Below are 18,904 nucleotides of genomic sequence, written 5' to 3'. Positions count from 1 at the left end.
TGTTCTGGAATTAGTGGTGATGATTGTACAACATAAAGAATACACCGAAAAAAAAAATCACTGAATTATATATACTTACCAAAAATGGTAACTTTTCTGGTAAGTATGAATTACATTTCAATATAAAAAAACAAGGATGCCAGACAAGATGATTTGAGGTCCTTACCTACACTAATATTCTAGAAGTGCATAATTTACTTTCTGGTCATAAACTATGCTAGGGAGGAAAGATCATACCTGCAACATTCTTTTAAACTGTGAAGGGAGGCAAAATCTACAAGAATTATAATTATTTATTATTTAAATTATTTATATGAAGCCTGTATTGAACTTTAAAAAATGCTCTAAAAATTAAATGGACTTCTTTTTTAAAAATGTTTTCAAATGTGTATACCCTTTAAGCCAGCAATCACAATTCTAGGAATTCATTTAAAATATATGCCAACGAAAAGTACACTAGTATAGATATAAGTGGGTGTCCACCACAGCACTGTTCAGAATAGTAAAAAAACAGGTAACAATCTACATGTCTGCCAATAGGAAATTCCCTGGCAGTCCAGAGGTTAGGACTCAGCGCTCTCACTGCCGGGGCCCTGGATTCGATCCCTGGTCAGGGAACTAAGATCCCACAAGCCACTCAGCGTGGCCAAAAACAAAACAAAACAAAAAAACCACCACAACAAAAAAACTGGACACTCATTAAATGTCTGCCAATAGAGAGACAGTTAAATCAATTATATATATCCATGTTATTGGGTACAACACAGAATGGGTTAAGAAGAATGAAGTCAATCTACACGTACAGACACAGAATGGACCCCATGATACAGCATTAAGTGAACTAAATATGTCACAAAGCAATTACAAGAAAGGTTCTGTCAACCTAGCACATGAAAACAGTTAAATAAACTTCATGCTATATTTGGAGTGTGTTAGGGTGGTTCAAATTAAAAATACAAACTGCCTGAAATAATGGGATTCCCTTTGGAGGACCTGGTGGCTCAATTAAAGTAAGCCGTCTTACAGACCAGTTAAAACTGAGGTCGACGTGCCTGAGGATGAGGTAAGTGCATGCCTCAGGCACCAGAATATCATGGATAAAGAAGTGGTCTTAAATACAAGCTCAAAACTGAATGTCAAATTTAATCATGGTTCACGGTTCTCCTGAGTAGGTATAATATGATTCCATTTTTATTTCTTTTCTATGAGAGTATGCACATACATGAAGAATGGGATTGGACAGAGAGGAAATTTTTCCTTTTTCCTTTCATATTACTGTCTCTTTATTTATTTATTTTTATAAATTTATTTATTTTATTTATTTATTATTTTTAGTTGCATTGGGTCTTCGTTGCTGCCATGGGCTTTCTCTGGTTGTGGAGAGCGGGGGCTACCCTTTGTTGCGGTGTGCGGGCTTCTCATTGCAGTGGCTTCTCTTGTTGCGGAGCACAGGCTCTAGGCGCGTGGGCTTCAGTAGCTGTGGCTCGCAGGCTCTAGAGCGCAGGCTCAGTAGTTGTGGCGAACAGGCTTAGCTGCTCCGCGGCATGTGGGATCTTCCCGGACCAGGGCTCGAAGCCGTGTCCCCTGCATTGGCAGGTGGATTCTTAACCACTGCGCCACCAAGGAAGCCCTACTGTCTCTTTATTTAATGAAAAACTTACGTTACTTCTATAGTTAAAAATAATTTAAAGGGCAGAGATCTAATAAATGAAATCAGCAAGGTTGCTGAATCAAGGACAATATACAAAAATTAATTGTATTTCTATATACCAACCATAAACAATTAGGAAATTTAAAACATAATATCATCTATAATAGCAATACCTAGGAATGAATCTAATGAAAGATCAACAAGACTTTTATGTCATTGAAAGACATACTGTGTTCATAATTTGGAAGATTCAACACTGGAATGTAATCCCAAAAAAACTCCTTGCAGGTACTTTTTTGCAGAAATATACAAGATGACTTTGAAATTTATATGGAAATTCACAGGGCCAAGAATATTCAAGATAGTCATGAAGAAGAACAAGGCTGGAAACTTTTACTATCGAAAATCAAAACTTACTATAAAGCTACAATAATTAAGACAGTGTGGTATTGGTGCAATGGAATCAAACTAATCAATGGAAGTGAAATGAGTCCAGGAGTAGACCTACACACATACAATTAGTTGATTTACAACACAGGAGATACTAAAGAGCAGAGGAAAAACAATGGTCTTTTCATCAATGATGTTGTATCAACTGGATAGTCCTATGGGAAGGAAATGAATCCTGACCCCTTCCTCACATCAACAACATCCACAAAATTCAACTCCAGGCAGACAGTAGACCTAAGCATGAATGGGGAAACAATAAAGCTGCTTAACAATGATACAGGGAAATACCTTAATGACCTTGGGGCAGCCAAGTAATTTTTATACAGGACTAGCCATAAAAGGCAAAGCCTGGTGAATTATATTACATAAAGAACTTCTGATCATTAGAAAACAGCATTAAGTGAAAGGGCAAAAAGGCCAGCCATCAAGTAGAAGGTATTTGTAATACATATATCTGGCAATGGACTTACACTAGAATATATTTCTAAAAACTCTTACCTATTAATAAGAGAATGGCATAGACTAAAAAAAAGGCAAAAGACTTGAACAGGCACTTCACAAAAGATGAGATCCCAGTGGCCATAAGCATATGAAGAGGTGCTCAACCTCACTTGTCATTAAGGAAATGTAAATTAAAACCACAATAAGACACGACTACACACCCATTTCAATGGCTAAATTTACACAGATGGGGGAAAAAACAAAAAATAAAAAACACCCAAACGAAATGGGACAATAATATGAAGTTCTGCTGAGAATAAGGAGTAACCGGAATTCTCATGCCCTGCTGGTGGAGATGTAAATTGCTACAAGCACTTTGGAAAACTGTTTATTAAACTATTTATTAGAGTTGAAGGTAGATCTTATGATTCAGCAATTTGATTGCTTGGCATTTACCCATCAAAATGCATACATACGCTCAACAAAAGACATGTACAAGAATGTCATAGTAGCCCTATTTGTAATAGCCAAATGAAGACGATCGAAGACAACCCAAATGTCCATCAACGGTAAAATGGACAAATATATAATGGTATATTCATATAATATAATACCACACATCAACAAAAGTGAATAAACTACCACCATATGTGATGACATGAGTGACTCACACAAAGATATGATTTACTCTATGATCCTATTTATGTAAAGTTCAAGAAAAGACAAAACTTACCTATAGTGTTAGAAGTCAGGTGAGTGGCTACTTTTGGGGAGGGGCAGAAATTGAGGGGGGCCTGGAAGGGTCTTCTGGGGGTGTTGGTGATATTCTACTTTCTGATCTAGGTGACGACTTATGTATTCACTTTGTGAACACTCATTGAGCTATATGCTCGAGATCTGCAGTGACGGGCAAATCTTCTTCCTTTGCATGCTCTCTCATTTTCAACAAATGGTGAGAGACCTCCGATTCTTAGGCGGAAAGAAAACCACTCAAGAGGCTGTATAAAATGCCCTGGAGAAATAGCCTAAGACTTAATTTTCTAGGGCAGTACAAATAAATTTCCCAAGCTAAGTTCCTTATTTCCTGATTCAAAACATGGCTTTTCTCTGTAGAATCACACTGAGTCACTAACAAATTCTTGCGCGGTGCAGTCACTCTTCCCCTTTTCATCTATTTGCAAAGAAGTACCAGCCTGTACCAACCTCTCAAAAAACACTGAAAAATCTCAACTGCAACAGAAATAAAACCTGGGCCTATTTTCCAATTCTATTTCATTATAAAATAAGCATAGCCCAGAAATGTTAAACAGTGAAAAAGAAATTATTCCTAACACAAACCAAATTACTCTATCATTTTGATCTTTTTTATGTCAAAGTTTTTGCTCATATACGTTTTTAACATGTTCCAACTGTGATTACACATAGAACTGTGTAGTCTGTTTCTTCTTTCAACATTATGTCAGAGAATTTTCCAGACTGTTACATAACCTTTTAAAACCACTATTTTAAACAACTATATAATATCTTAGCAAATGGATGTCCCACAATTTACTTAGCCCCAGTGCTGAGTATCTAGGTTTTTCTAATTTCCACCACTATAAACCACGATGTCATGGACTGCTTTTTTCAAGTATCTTTTACTATACTTCAGATGATTTCCTTAGGCTGGATTCTCAGATTGAAGGGAATGAACATATTCGTAGCTCTAGATATACGGTCTTTGTCCACTACTTGGTTCTATTTTGAACTCACTGCTTATGTTTAAACAAAATCCTAATAAATTCTGGACACTTACTTAAGAATTAAAATCCCTTTATGTCCAAGATAACTTGAGATGACTTACAAAATAAAGACATAAAAAAGAAATAATAAAAAGAATATAAATAGGAATAATAAGTGGACAAATACATATAACCAGCTAAACTGGGGGCTAGCAAACTACAGCCTATAGGCCAAATCTGGCCCACCATCTGTTTTTGTAAATAAAGTTAAACTGAATCGCAGTCATGCTCATTCATTTAAGCCTTGTCTATGTCTGCTTTCACGTTACAATGGCAGAGCTGAGTAGTTCTAACTCAGAGACTGTATGACCAACAAAGCCTAAAATATTTTCTATCTGGATTTTACAGAAACAGCTCACCAATCCCTGAACTAAACTTAACTGCAAAATTCCCCATCTATTCTGTTAAATCAACTTCTGTTTCTGGCCAGGATAGAACAATGGTGATCTGATTTCACATTCACTAGAAACAAAACAATAACGACAAAAGCAGACATGAACATGAAACATGAATATAAAACAAAGGTTTTCAATACAGTGACCTTAGGAAATGAAGGAAAGGGATCAGCAAGGATATAGTACACTTGAACTCTATCAGCTGAACCTAACTGACATTTACAGAGCACTCCATCCAACAACAGCAGAATACATATCATTTTTAAGAACACACAGATCATTTACCAAGACAGACTGTATTTGAAGTCATAAAACCAATCTCAATAAATTGAAAAGGATTCAAGTTATCCAAAGTATGTTCTCTGGCCACAGTGGAATTAAATTTGCAATCAGTAATACAGATATCTGGAAAACCCCTAAATATGTGGAAACTAAATCATATACTTCTAAATAACTCAGGGGTCAAAAAAAGAGAAATTAGCAAGTATTCTGAAGTGAATGTAAATGAAACTACAACATGCTTAGGGGAAATTTTATATATAAAATGCCAATATTAAAAAAGGAAAAAAGTTTCAAATCAGTGACTTCTGTTTCAACCTTAAGTAACTAGAAAAAGAAAAGCAAATCAAACCCAAAGTAAACAGAAGGATATAAAAAAGATCAAAGTGAAATCAATGAAACAGAAAACAGAAAAATAGAGAAAGTCAATAAAAGCTGGTTCTCTGTGAACAATAAAACTGACAGACCTCTAAGCAAACTGAGCAGGAAAAAGAGAGAAGACACAAATTACCACTATCAGAAATGAGACAGGGGACCCACCTTCAGATTCTACAAATAGAAAAGGAAAGTAAAGGAATATGATGAATAACTTTACGCCTATAAATTCAATAAGTTAGATGAAATTCTTTGAAAAACCAAAGCAGTAAAGTTCCTCCAGAACTTTAGAACTCCAGAAAGAGATAACCTAAATAGCCCAATATGTATTAGAGAAATAAAAATTTTAGTTAAACCTTCCTAAAGAGAAAACTCCAGGTCCAGATGGCTTCACTGGTGAATTCCACCAAACATTTAAGGAAAAAATAATATCAATACTACACAAACTCTGGGGACTTCCCTGGTGGCACAGTGGTTAAGAATCCACCTGCTAATGTAGGGAACACGGGTTCGAGCCCTGGTCCGGGAAGGTCCCACATGCCATGAAGCAACTAAGCCTGCAAGCCACAACTACTGAGCCTGCACTCTAGAGCCCGCGAGCCACAACTACTGAGCCTACGTGCCACAACTACTGAAGCCCGCATGCCTAGAGCCTGTCCCCACAGCAAGAGAAGCCACTGCAATGAGAAGCCCACACACTGCAACGAAGAGTAGCCTTCGATCGCCGCAACTAGAGAAAGCCCGTGCGCAGCAATGAAGACCCAACGCAGCCAAAAATGAATAAATTTATTAAAAAAAAAATACTATACAAACTCTTACAGAAAACTGAAGAAGAGTAAATACTTCCCAACTCATCCTATGAAGCCACTGTTACCCTGATACCAAAACCAGGCAAACATATGACAAGAAAAGAAAACCACCGATCAAAATCCCTCATGTACACAGATACAAAAAATTCTACACAAAAGTTTAGCAAATACTACCTCATAACCAAGTAAGGTTTATCTCAGGAATACAAGTTGGCTTAGTAACTAAAAAGCAGTCAAGTCCCAGGTCCACAGATTTAAAGAACTGCAGAGCTGGGAGAGACCTTAGAGCTCATCAACCTGAACCCTTTCGTTTTATAAATGAAGAACTGAGGCTGACAGAGCCAAGATCACATAACTGATTAAGTATAGTAGGATGGTCTGGGTGTTAGAAAGTCCCGGGTTTGAATCCCAGCTCTGTCTCCTATGGACATGGGCATGTAACAGTTCCTCCAAACTTCATTACTCTCATCTGCTAAATGGTGGTAATGATGGTTTCTGCATCGCAGGTTGGTTGTGAGGGTTAAGTAAGATAACATATTTGAAGCACTCCCAACAAACCTTAACTACTGCTACCATCAGCACCACTGCCTATTACCACCATATCTGGATTATGAGGACACTGAGTTTAAGTTAGAAGCAAAGGACAGAAACCATGCAGCTTACGCTTAGCAGACACTCCCTTGAAACCATCTACACCCAAAAACCCCAGCAAAGAGAGAGTCAGACTATTGTTTGATTTGCCATTTCTGTTTCTGGCCTGGGCTCTCCTGGGAACAAAAACCTCTTTACTGAGTGGCCGGTTTCCTTTTTTTATAGCCACCATTTGTTTTCTCCCAATTACCTGCTTTCCTGTCCACAGTGGACAGGGCTTCAGGATGGCAGGAGGAAAGAGCCTCACGCGCCCCACTCTGTCGGTGAGTCCTCGGTACACCAGCTCCATATACTGCTCCCGGCTGAAAAAGCAGCCTCGAATGGTCATGTTTGCACCCGAAACCATGTGATCTTGGATCAGCCCTGCCAACGGCTGGCCATCCTACAAACCAAAACAGATAAGAGAAGAGCAAAGAAAAAACTGAAGTGGCATTCTAATTCATAACCCTGTGCTTGGGAGCTGCCCGCTATCAACAGCCCTCCTTTACATCCCCGTACTGTCCTGTCTCTGAGCCGCACCAGGCCGGTGCTTGGGCTTCCCATCTTGAGAGCAAACTGCCTACCAGAGCACATGACCAGGGCTTCCTGACCAGCTCCCACCTTTGCCTTTTGCCCACTGTTCTGTATCAATACTGCTGCAAATTCATCCAGGCCCCCTAGCCTTCTCTCCATAATCCTATCTGTTTCTAGTTACTCCAGCATATTTCTGGCACTTATGCATAAATTTGGTCTGGCTGCTGTTAGCTGTGTCCTTGTTTTTATATTTTGGTTTTACGCTTTGGTATTTTTCACACATTTCTGGCCTGGTTCTCCTCTAAATCAGTCATCCATTCAACAAATATTTACTGAGAGCCTACTGTATGCCTAGGCACTGGTTTAGACCTTCAATCTACTCCAGTGGCCCAAGCAGACACGATCCTTCATGATGAGAAAGAGCTAGACAGTAAACAAATGATTGGACAGATACATTATCACAAAGAGTTTTAAATACTGGAGGAAAATAACAGGATGGGTCACCACATAGATTTGGGGTGGGGAGGATGGTCAGGAATGGTCTCTCTGAGGGGCAGGACTGCATCTTGGCCTGAGGAGTGACTTGGAGTGGGCCAGCGCAGGGAGGGTGGGGTTTGGGCAGAGGTTCCTCAAGAGGGTTGTGGAGGGCTTTGACATGTGTGACTGCAGAAGGAAAGAATGCCTGCTGTCAGCGTCTCTTCATAATGGAGCACGTATTCATGGTAGGCTGTTATTTACCAGATGTCAAAACAAGGGCCTTTATACAAGCCCCAGTTGGGTGGGTACATTCATCTTTCCGCAGCCTTTCTGATCCCCAGTCTCCTGAACCCTACCTGCAGGTCTGCATTCACGGCAACATAAGGCACACCAAAGTAAAAATAGCTGTGCCCACTGACATCCTCTAAGAAGCAGTTTTTGCAACCTTTTCAATGGGTATGGGAACTTGAGAAAAATCTGTGCCTTGGATCTACAGATTGTTATCATTTGCTTATTTGTTAAATACTGTCCAATATCATGGCCATGTTTCATAACTAAGGAACTCACAAATGCAGCCATGGAGAAGCGCCAGGAATTTAACCACATACACTAATTCAAAGGCTAAAAAGGATGCTTGTCAAACAGTCTCAATACTGTGGCAACGGGCTTTACGTAAACTCAAAGATAATTATTACAGATGAGCTGAATAGGTGGTGCAGATGGAAGGCAAGATCAGATGGGGCACGCAGCCCTTCTTACGAAGGCTCTGAGTTATAAACATGAATAAAAAATTACACTCTGTGTCTTATTCCAAAGACAAGGTTTTATTTTGCTTAGAGGAAAAACCCAAAACAGTATTAGGCATTTGACTCATCCCACAGTCTTTGGGGGCAGATATAGATTTTCCCTTTTGTTTTTTTCCTTTAAAGAACATAATTATAAGTTATGGGATCTAGTCAGTGCCTTCTCTCTCCATCCAGATTTTTCCATGACTAGAAAATTACCTTAATGGCTAAATTGCTTTCAATGCAATAATCATGAATTCTAGGGAGGAATACTGATTAAAGCAATTTACTAAGGGTCTACTTACGGTTCTGAATTTCCTAAATCTGCTTAGGATCAGAAAGACCATCTCTGAATCAAAAACCCAGATAATTGTCAGCTATCCTATTCCACTTAATATCACAGCAAAATGACATTACAATTGATGTCTTTGGTCAGGATGCTTTGAGAATTAGGGTATTCTGTGACTTGAATTTCGCAGCTAAGTCAAAGTCTGGAAACTATGTCTCAAGCTTTGTTAAAAAAAAATTCCACGAAGCATTGGCCCTCAGTAGATACAACAAACAGAAGAAAAAAAAAGAATCCACAAAGAAACATGTAAATGAAAAGTGTAACTGTTTTCTTGGAAAAGAAACAGCTAAAGTTCCATTCATCTCCTATTTTAAGTAAGAAGACAACCTCCAACCCTATTAAACACATATAACCGACAATAAAATGAACTTAAATCTGGTACTATGGTTAGTCAAGGAAGAGAACCTAGAAATAGAGAAGAAATAGAATAATGATCAAAGAGAAACAGAAACAAAGGGAAATAAAGACACACCAAGAAAAATTACCAAAAATGGCTTAGGGAAACCAGCTCTTGTCCTTTTAGGACTTTGCCACCAAAGTACATGTTTCATTTTTATAATGATTAGCAAAAAAATAACGAGTCCACCTCTCGGCAATTGCACTGAGGACTAAACAAAATTTATCAAGAATCAAAAGCTCTTTACCTCTGACAAAAGAAATTGTCTGAGGGAATTCCCTGGCGGTCCAGTGGTTAGGACTCTGCATTTTCACTGCTGAGGACGCGGGTTCAATCCCTGGTTGGGGAACTGAGATGCCAACAAACTGCACAGGGTGGCCAAAAAAAAAAAAATCTGTCTGAAAGTAAAGTGAACCCTCAGGTCATCCCCTAGAAGTGGTTTTTTTAGTTGTTTTTTGTTTTTACTTTTTAAGAATTCAGTTTATTGATGTAAGCTTATTTATCTGTGTTCTCCGTCTCTGGACCTAAAACTCACAGGCAGGTGAGCATATGATGAGGCACATCTGGATTTTAAATAGTCCAGCCCTTCGCAGGACATGCTGTAAGCAATGAGGTCCCCTATGCTACCTTATTCAATCGAAATCAAGTATAGCACATTCAAATTCACTGGCCTGAGAACTTCGGAGCACCCCCAACTCCCCATGCGGCTAAGGTCCAGAGGTCACTCTGCCGGCAAACAATGAACCACCTGCTGCTCGCTGGTAGTATCCCCCGGGGTGAAACATGACACTCCCTTTAGAGAGCCAGCCGGCTGGTTCAGTCCTGGGAGCCACTCACTGCCACGTGCCCTCACCCAGGCCCAGCCTCGCCTGTCAACGGGGCTGATCACACACGACGCTGAGCACACAGGCTTGGGGGTCAACGGCGCTGGGTTCAAGTCCCAGCTTCGTCACTGGCTGGCAAGTCACTCACCGGTGTTTCCTCATCTGAAAATTGCACCCACCTCCTAAGGCTGTTGTGAGGACTAAGAATGTTTGCAAACTGCTCAGAGCAGTGCCTGAGGCACAGGGAGCGCTCAGCAGCCAGCGGCTTTTATTGCCACCATCATCAGAGCTACCACAGATATTATTTACTTAAAAAGACAAAAAGCCAATTTTCAAATTAGGCTAATTATTTCTTCTTTTTCTTCTAATTATTAGCAAAATTATTACTAATTACTAGTAACATTATTAGTAAAAATTAATCAAATTATTTCTTCTAATTTCTGGGGGACCTGAGTGGGCCCTTAAACCCCTCCTGCCTATTGTCAGCCCCTTCACTAATCAACAGCCAGCTAAGGTGGGTGGAGAAGGGAAAGAAAGTTATATTCAAATAACTGCGTCCAGGACGAAGCCACCGTGGTGTGTCTGGTAGGCAACGAGGCTGGGACGCTAGGACCCTGGCCACGTGCCTGATTCCCCAGGTGGGACTGACGGGGGAAGAGAAGTTCCCAGGAGGAGAGGTTACTAATCGATGAGGGACATGTCCGAGCAGCCTCTGGTGCTTCCTGGGTGCGGATGTCTCCCTCTCTTCTGTGGAAGGGCAGCAAGGCCCGCACAGCGGAAAAGAACAAGCCACAAGGATCTGGGAGTTCCTGGCCCTTCCTCCTCCTCCTCAGCTCTGTGTCCTTCGGTAAGTTACACCATTTTTTTTTTTTTTTTTTTTTTTGCTGCGCCGTGCTGCATGTGGGATCTTAGTTCCCCGACCAGAGATGCAACCTGCACCTGTTGCAATGGAAGCAAGGAGTCTTCACCACTGGACCGACAGGGAATTCCCTACACCGTTTCTTCATGTGTAAATGTGGACGTTAGTACTACCTACCCCAAGGACTGTGGGGAGGAAGAAAGGAGAGGCCTCCAACGTGCTCTGTAGTGTCTGACACTGAAAAAGTGTTTGGCAAACGGTAGCCATAATTCTTTATTATTATTACTATTCCACACTGCAGCCCAAATGAATGATGTGTCATTGTGAATCACTGTGACGCAAACGGCTTATAAAGGAAGGGATTCACAGAGGAGATTGCTCATGGGCTGGAGGGGAATTTCATCTGGACCCTTGGGGTTAAGTTGTCTCTTAAAACTCCTGCTTGTCTAGACTCAAAGGATCAGAGTCATCTGTGGACCTTGGGGACCCTCACAGCTGGGATGCTAATGCTTGCCAGAGGCTAATAAGTTGTAGAATCCAAACAGACTAGAAGACAAGACCTGTTATGTAGCTACTAAACTCAGCGTTCTGGGATGACTGTTACAACTTCTCTCCTGCCACCTTAAGGGGCAGCAAGAGAGAACCCTTTCCCTGCCTCTAGCCACTAGAGAGCTGAAGACCCCACCTGGAAGAAGCCAAGACCTTCTGTTCCACATGCCCCTGCCCTAGAGCCACCCACTGACTCCAGGAGCTGGCAAGGGCCCGGACCTGGACTGCCAAGATGTGCTGGCGATGACCATGGAACGGCCTCAAGGTCAGACCTACCTTGGGAACAAGGTACTGCTGATCCGTGCAGGCCAGGACGTAGGCCTCGGCCCGGCCCAGTTCACTCTGAGGGAAGTGGGCGTTCATCTCGTCTCCATCAAAGTCGGCGTTGTAGGCCTTGCAGTTGGCATAGTGGAGCCGCAGGACCTTCTCCTCGGGCAGGATGCGGGCGCGATGCGCCTGGATGGAGGGCCTGTGCAGGGTGGGCTGCCGGTTCAGGAGGAGAATGTCCCCATTCTTCACGTGCCGGCATACCTGGGGGCAGAGGAGAGAACAGGGTGAGCGGCGGCAACTTCGGCAACGTCGCTACTATTCCAAGGGCTCACCTTGGCCCGGGCTGAGTGTGCCTTCTGTCTGTCTCAGGTTTTATTCAACTAAATAAAATGAGAACTTTTAGTCTGGAGTGAAACCCTAGAAATCTTTGAGAAACAGCTACTAAGCCCCTCTGGTACTCTGAGAAATAGCTGCTAGCCCAGCATAGTCGTGTCCTGGTTCTGGGCACAGAGGCATAAGCCAATGAGGCTACAGGCCCCTGTCCAGTAATCTCTGTCTTCTTCAGAGATGCATGACCTTTCTGGAGTTTGAATTCCTCTGCGAATTAATCTGAAGAAAGAAATAGACACATCTGAAGACAGCATATCTACATATAACCACAAAACTCCTGGTCTGCCAGATCTAGAAAGATCTGGCAGACCTCTAGAATCCCCGCCATGGCCACATCTGAGTACGTTATTCGAAATGTGAATTCCACGTTTTAGAAATACTTGCCCAACCTCATCCAGCAGAGCCAGGACTGAAACACAGGGTTCCTGATTCCCAGTTCAATGCTCTCTGCAAATGTTTTATTGCACTTAAAAATTAATAATAAGTTTAAATTGCATGGTCTTCTGGGAAAGCAATTTCACAATAGATTTTAAAACATTTAAAACTCATTTCCTTTTGGCCTTTCAGAACAAAACAGGTGTCAACGCGAGGTTCTAAGAACGTGTATGTTTATGCAGCAGTGTTAACAGTGGCAAGAACTGGGAAAAACCTGGCTGCCCCACAGAAGGGGCATTGGTGGCTAAATCATGGTATGTACTATGGAATATTATGTAATGATGAAAAAGGATGACTTAACCCTATAACAGTCCTGAAGCGATGGCAATAATGTATTCCAGTAAAAGAAAAACAATCCAGGTGCCATCTAAGGTGATAGGATGAGGCAATTTAAAACCCAACCCAGGGGACTCCCCTGGCAGTCCAGTGGTTAAAAGACTCCAGGCTTCCACTGCCGGGTGCGTGGGTTCGATGCCTGGTCAGGGAACTAAGATCCCACATGCCACACAGCACAGCCAAAAAATAAAAAATAAATAAATAAAACCCAACCCAACTCTACGGGTTTATATACATGAGGGAAAAGGGTACTTAGATCCTCACTGAGCTGTTTCTATGCTCTCCTTGAGGCAGGGACACAGGGGAGGAAGAGTAAGGCACAGATCATCACCTTTATCTTTATACGTCTTAGTGACGTTCGTGTTACGACGAGCGTGTATTACTTCTATGAAATTTCTTTAAAAGATCTTCGACTGTTTCTAAAGAAAGCAAGAAAAACTGCACAAGTGATGCTTACTGTGGGGGAAAATACAGAAAATACAGACAAACTTAAAGAAGAGAATGAAAACCACAAGTAACTTTACTCCTTTAAAGACAACCAACGCTCACGCTTTCTCGTTCCTTACCAATATCAACATGCCACTGGTCATGTCCTCCTGACAGAACACCTCCGCCCACAAAGCTGACTTTAGTATAAGGCCCTGAATCTTACGCTATATTAATTACTGGGCTTCCCAAATGATGAACAGAGATGCCACTTTAAAAAACAAATGCATGGGAATTCCCTGGCGGTCCAGTGGTTAGGACTCCGCGCTCTCACTGCGGGGGTCTGGGTTCAATCTCTGGTCGGGGAACTAAGACCCCACAAGCCTTGCAGCACGGCCAACAAAATTTTTTAAATAATAAAATAAAAATAAATAAATAAAAATAAAAAAACAAATGCATGAGGCAACTGCTACCCCAATCATTCTGCAGGCTGCCCTTAGCAGCCCAGAGGAATTATGGAGACTCAGTGAGGCCTCCCCCCACCCCAAGTCTCCCCTAAATTATCCAGCAGATAACGGGTTGGGGGGAAACAAATTACTCCAGGTCTAGTTTCTTCTTATGTCGTCCACATTATGAAGTTGTATCAGAAAGCTGGCTACAGAAAGAGGCTAGAGGTCAACAAGAGATGCTCCCCACCCACCTCCCCCCATCCCTGTTCGGCTGGGCTGAAAGTGTCCTCCAACTCAGGGAAGCAGGGAGCAAACCCCTCAAATTCTAAAAGGCAGTCCTAAAAGCAGCTAGCGGGGAGGCAGTCTTTCTGTTCCCCAAGGAATTCAAACCCGTCCTCCCCCCACCCCCATGTCCGTGTTTCCAAGGAGACCTGGATTCCGAGGATTCCCATGAGTGGCTGCCTAGGGCACATCACGAAGCCTGAACTGACTTTCAAGGTCTATTTCTTTAGCTTCTCAAGGAAGAAACTGCCGGGACCTGTGGCTTGGGTCCCAAACCCCGGGCTCGCCTCGGGTCTGAGTCTTGAAAATTCGAGACATCCTCCGGCGTAAGCAAACCCCACAGCTGGGAAGGCTCGCAGGCTCGGCCAGCAGGCACCAGCCAATCCAAACAGAAGCCCTGGAGCACAGCGTGCTCCCCTCACCAACCCAAACCTGAGGCCCTTCCTTTCTCTTGTCTCTAAATAAATACCGCAGTGAAAATTAGTGTGCCCCAGTGCCCGGGTCAGAGTTCCCAGAGGCAGAGCCGGAGCCAAAGAGCTGCTCCTGGCTGACTGCTGGGCCGGGAAATGAGGCCTGGCCGTCCTGGCCACTTCCTACTCCATTTACAAGGCCCAGGAGAAGGGGCGGAGACTTCACCCCTCCCAGGGGAAATGGCTTCTTCCACTCACCCCTCCCCCTTCTCATCTAACCTGCAGTTCGTCCCTTCCTGGACCTGGGTCTCTTCCTCTCAGTCATGTCACCCATCCCTTTGGCCCAGGTCCTGATCTATACGGAACACATTAACCAAAAAATTACTTTACAAATTACAAATGAATTGTAAATGCACACGTATCTGACTACATATATAAACATTACATATGACATCACTGAGATTTTGGAAACTAAAGGTAATCACCTTTAGGCCCCAGGTCCCGATATAAGGACCACTTTTGTCTCATAAGTGCCCTTCCTGTCTCTGCCCCAGGGCCACATCCTCAGGTCACATGTGGCCCTCACACCTCAGAGCCTCCTGCACCTCATCCTGGACCGGTCCAGTCCACAGGGGTTTCCCGAGCGCCTCCTACATGCTGGGTGCTGGGGAGGGTGGAGGGCCGAACTCCCTGCCCTGTCCTCACGGGGTTTAGGAACTCGAGGTCAGACAGATGCGGGTACCTGGAGTGACAACATAATGCAATGCGGGTGGGGGGGTGAGGTGGGACACACGGGGGGGGGACCCCATTCGTGTTGTAAGAGTGGCAAACTGCAGGCCACCTGCTTTTGTAACTAGAGTTTTTTGGAACACGGCCGTACCCATTCACTTTGTACTGCCGTGGCGGCTTTCACACTACATAGGCGGGGCTGAGCAGCTGCAACAGAGACCGTGTGGCCCGCAAAGCCTAAGATATTTACTATCTGGCCCTTGGCTGAAAAAGGCTGTGGACCCCTGCCCTAGAGGAACGAAGGCTTTGCAGAAGGACGAGTGGGCCACGGCTGGGGAGTGTCGGGGAGGACAGAGTATTGCCAGCAGGGACAGCAAGTTCAAGGCCTGAAGGGGAGAAAGAGGCCCACGTCGATGGGACGCCGAGAGGTGGGGCTGGGAGACAAGGCAGGGACAGCGTGCTCGGGATGTGAACTTCGGCTGGGGGACAGGCGACTGCGCCAACCTCACTCAGTCTCCCGGCTGCTGAGAACTCATTTCTGTCGCTTCCCACGAGCTGACCTGAGTGTGCAGTGAGGCCAATCTGCCCTCTCCTAAGCCCACCCCCAGCCCCACAGACGTAACAAGGCCACGGGAAGGAAGCTCCCCTGCGCGTCTGCCCATCCTCACTCCCCAATAATGTCAGAAACCCCATATCCTTTTGCTTTTGCTCCAGTCATAGATGAAACTACCGCTTCGCTGCCTCACCACAAAGGCCCTGAAGCCCAGCTCCCCCCACTTTGTTCAAACGGCTCTCCTGGGTCACACGTGACCTTCATGTGGACAAATCTGCATCTTCCTTCCGTTTCCTCACTCTTCTTAAACTTCACATTTAACTCCACAAACACCTACTAAGTGCCTCTGGGAGATGCAAAGATACTCCGGGGCTGGTCCTGACTGGGAAGAATCCCCCCAGCGCAGGTGGGAGACAGATGCAGACACCGAGAGCGAGCCCGGCCGGCCCCTCTCCCTCGGCCTCCTCCCCTACCTGCCTCCTGCTTCCACAGGTCCCCGCCCCCGCATTTTCTCTCTGTTGTACTTTGTGCTCAAAAAGTTTAACTCTGATAATTTCATTTCTTTTTTTATTTTTTTGGCTGCGCCACGTGACTTGCGGGATCTTAGTTTCCCGACCAGGGATGGAACCCGTGCCCCGCCCCGCAGTAGAAGCTCGGAGTCCTAACCACTGGACTGGCAGGGAATTCCTGATAATTTCATTTCTTAACTCTATGCCCCCTAACCTAAGTGCCATATTTCTACCTTTTACAGGAGACTAGCTAGCCCTTAGATTCTCCACCATGACCTCAGTTCAGAAGGGTCCAGACACACCTCCTTCCAGGGCAACGGAAACCACGCTTCTTTCTCACCTTCGCTCTTTTACAGCCCTGACACCCAGCCTACAGCCAAGCCCCCCTACTTCAAGGTCCCCTTGAAACATACCCTGCTTTCACCCTCGGTTCCCCTGCAGCCCCCAGGCTGGCCCTCAACTGCCTCCTGATGACTCCAAACTCGCCCTGCACGCCCACCCTGCCCACAGCCCTCTTTTCTTCTCCAGCTTCATGTGGGTAAAGTTACCGTCCCCCGTCGCTGTTCCCTTGTGTCCACCACGCCACTCAGCAGTGGTGACACATTTATGGCCTCATTCCCTGGGGGTGCCCCTACCGGGCCGTCCACCCCGAGACAGCAGGATCTCATCCACGGTGCCTGGCAAAGTGGAGCATGGCACCACCTGACCCCACTCTGCTCTCTTCTCTCAATTTTTTTCTCAAAATGTCCTACTGTGAGACTGTTCCACATGCTCAACTTGAGTTAGTATGAAGATTACCAGTGTCTGCCTTGCTTCACCATAAGTTATGAAAAACACACCTTGATTTCTCCTGCATCTTTCTCACAGCTGCTAGCAAAACACTAGGCACTTAAAAAAGGCAGAATAATCCCATGGGCCTGAACACAAACCTCAGTTAATGCACGAGAAAAAAAACAGAACAGGTGACTAGATTTGTGTCTCCATGTGCCCCCTGCCAGCAAAGCAGAAAACGCATGGCCTGTTACTGCTTGACCTCGGGACGGCGGTGAGATGGAGAGGAAGCAAGAGGACAGGCCGTGGTGAAGAGCAGTGGGGACCAATGGTCACCGTGACAAGGCTTCCTCTCCCCGTCTGTCCTCCAACCAAAGTTCCTTCAAGGACCAATGGTCCTCTGTAGAGCTCAAACCCACTAAAAAGAAGACCTAGTTGGCCACCGGGTCTGGATGTGTCAGAGGGCAAGAGGAGGTCTAACGAATGTGCAAGTGGGTGCGGAAGACACACTCAGTCATCCCCTGACTCTGAGCAGTCACCACAAATTAATCCCAAATCTAGTCCATTTCACTCTAGCAACTTCCGCCACTGTTGCCTGGTTAGGCGTTATTTGCTATACCCCTCCCAGCAGGAATGGTTATTATTTGACACAGACACAAGTGATGTCACCCACCCATCTGTCCTCAGCAGACATTGCTAATCGATCATGTACTCTTTCCGGTGAAGCCCAGATAAAGCCTCAGGATCCCTTAACACAGTACTACAGGCAAGAACTAGCAGTCCCCCGAAAGTGAAGTATCAGATGAAACCTGTCAGTTTGCAGTTATCAGACACAGAATGTTCCCTTCCTTTAGGGCAGTTCTCAAACTTTAGCACGCAGAGGAACCCTCTGCAGAACTTATCAATATACAGATTCCTAGGTTCCATTCCCAGAGAGACTAATTCAGGGGTGGGGGCAGGGAGAGGGGAAGGAACGAATGTGCATTTCCTACCAGCTCCAGGGACGCTGCTGCTCTGAGGACCACCCTGTGAGCAGCCCCGTTCAGGGGCAGCAAACCACAACGGAGTTATAATTAAAGAGCGTTCTTCAAGCCCCGACATGTACCCAGAATTGCGCTGCATGTGTGGGATGGCCAAATGAAGTTTTATTCATGGTGTTCAGGCCCTAGGGAACACCCACGTCTGGGGGCAGCTTCCTCTGGGCGGGGGGCGGGGGGAGGGAAGGGGAGGCAGGAACTGCTCTCACAGCATTCCTGCATCGGCACTCACTGAGGCCACAGCTGACAGCCGGCAGCCACGGGGAGCCAACAGGAGCTGGCCGAGCCCCTGACCAAATCTGCCCATTACTCACAATTTTTGTCCCCTGAGGCTTAGGTGCCCCCATGGCTGGTGTCAGGAGCTGTTTGGCCACGGCTTCCCGCTGGGTTAGGTTCGAGGCGCTCAGGGCTGTGCGGCTGCCATCCTCGTTGATGACCATGGAGGCTCCTGGGTGCACACTGGGGCCGTTGATGACTGCCTGCCTCAGTTCCTGAACGTTCCAGGGGGTGACTGGCTGAGGGTAGGTCAGCTTTGTGGCAAACACCTGGAAACAAGGAGTGGATGTGAAAATTCAGGGGGGGCAGAAAGGTTACATGGACCCCCAGATCCGACTCAACAGGCTGTGTTACTTTTTCCCTAAGATGCAGAGGTTCTCTCTGAGCCAAGAAGGTCGTCCTTCAGCAAGTAAAGCAGCATCCTCCCTGTCTTTTCCACATTTTTC

General features: G+C 44.7%; 1 protein-coding gene across 1 annotated transcript in view; it reads right to left on the bottom strand.

Annotated features, from left to right (window-relative positions):
- The window catches only part of POLR1A (RNA polymerase I subunit A), a 77,023-nt gene that overhangs the window by 33,663 nt on the left and 24,456 nt on the right, over positions 1 to 18,904 (bottom strand). The window contains exons 12-14 of the mRNA XM_059942382.1: positions 18,497 to 18,727; positions 11,862 to 12,116; positions 7,023 to 7,214 (exon numbers count right to left, since the gene is read on the bottom strand). Of these exons, the coding sequence (XP_059798365.1) occupies positions 7,023 to 7,214; positions 11,862 to 12,116; positions 18,497 to 18,727 (678 nt within the window). The remainder of the gene's footprint in view (positions 1 to 7,022; positions 7,215 to 11,861; positions 12,117 to 18,496; positions 18,728 to 18,904) is intronic.

This window comes from Balaenoptera ricei, chromosome 13 (assembly GCF_028023285.1).
Source record: "Balaenoptera ricei isolate mBalRic1 chromosome 13, mBalRic1.hap2, whole genome shotgun sequence".
In the NCBI taxonomy this organism is placed as follows: domain Eukaryota; kingdom Metazoa; phylum Chordata; class Mammalia; order Artiodactyla; family Balaenopteridae; genus Balaenoptera; species Balaenoptera ricei.
Note: the sequence above shows the minus strand (reverse complement) of the source record. Positions and strands in the feature narration are given on the sequence as shown.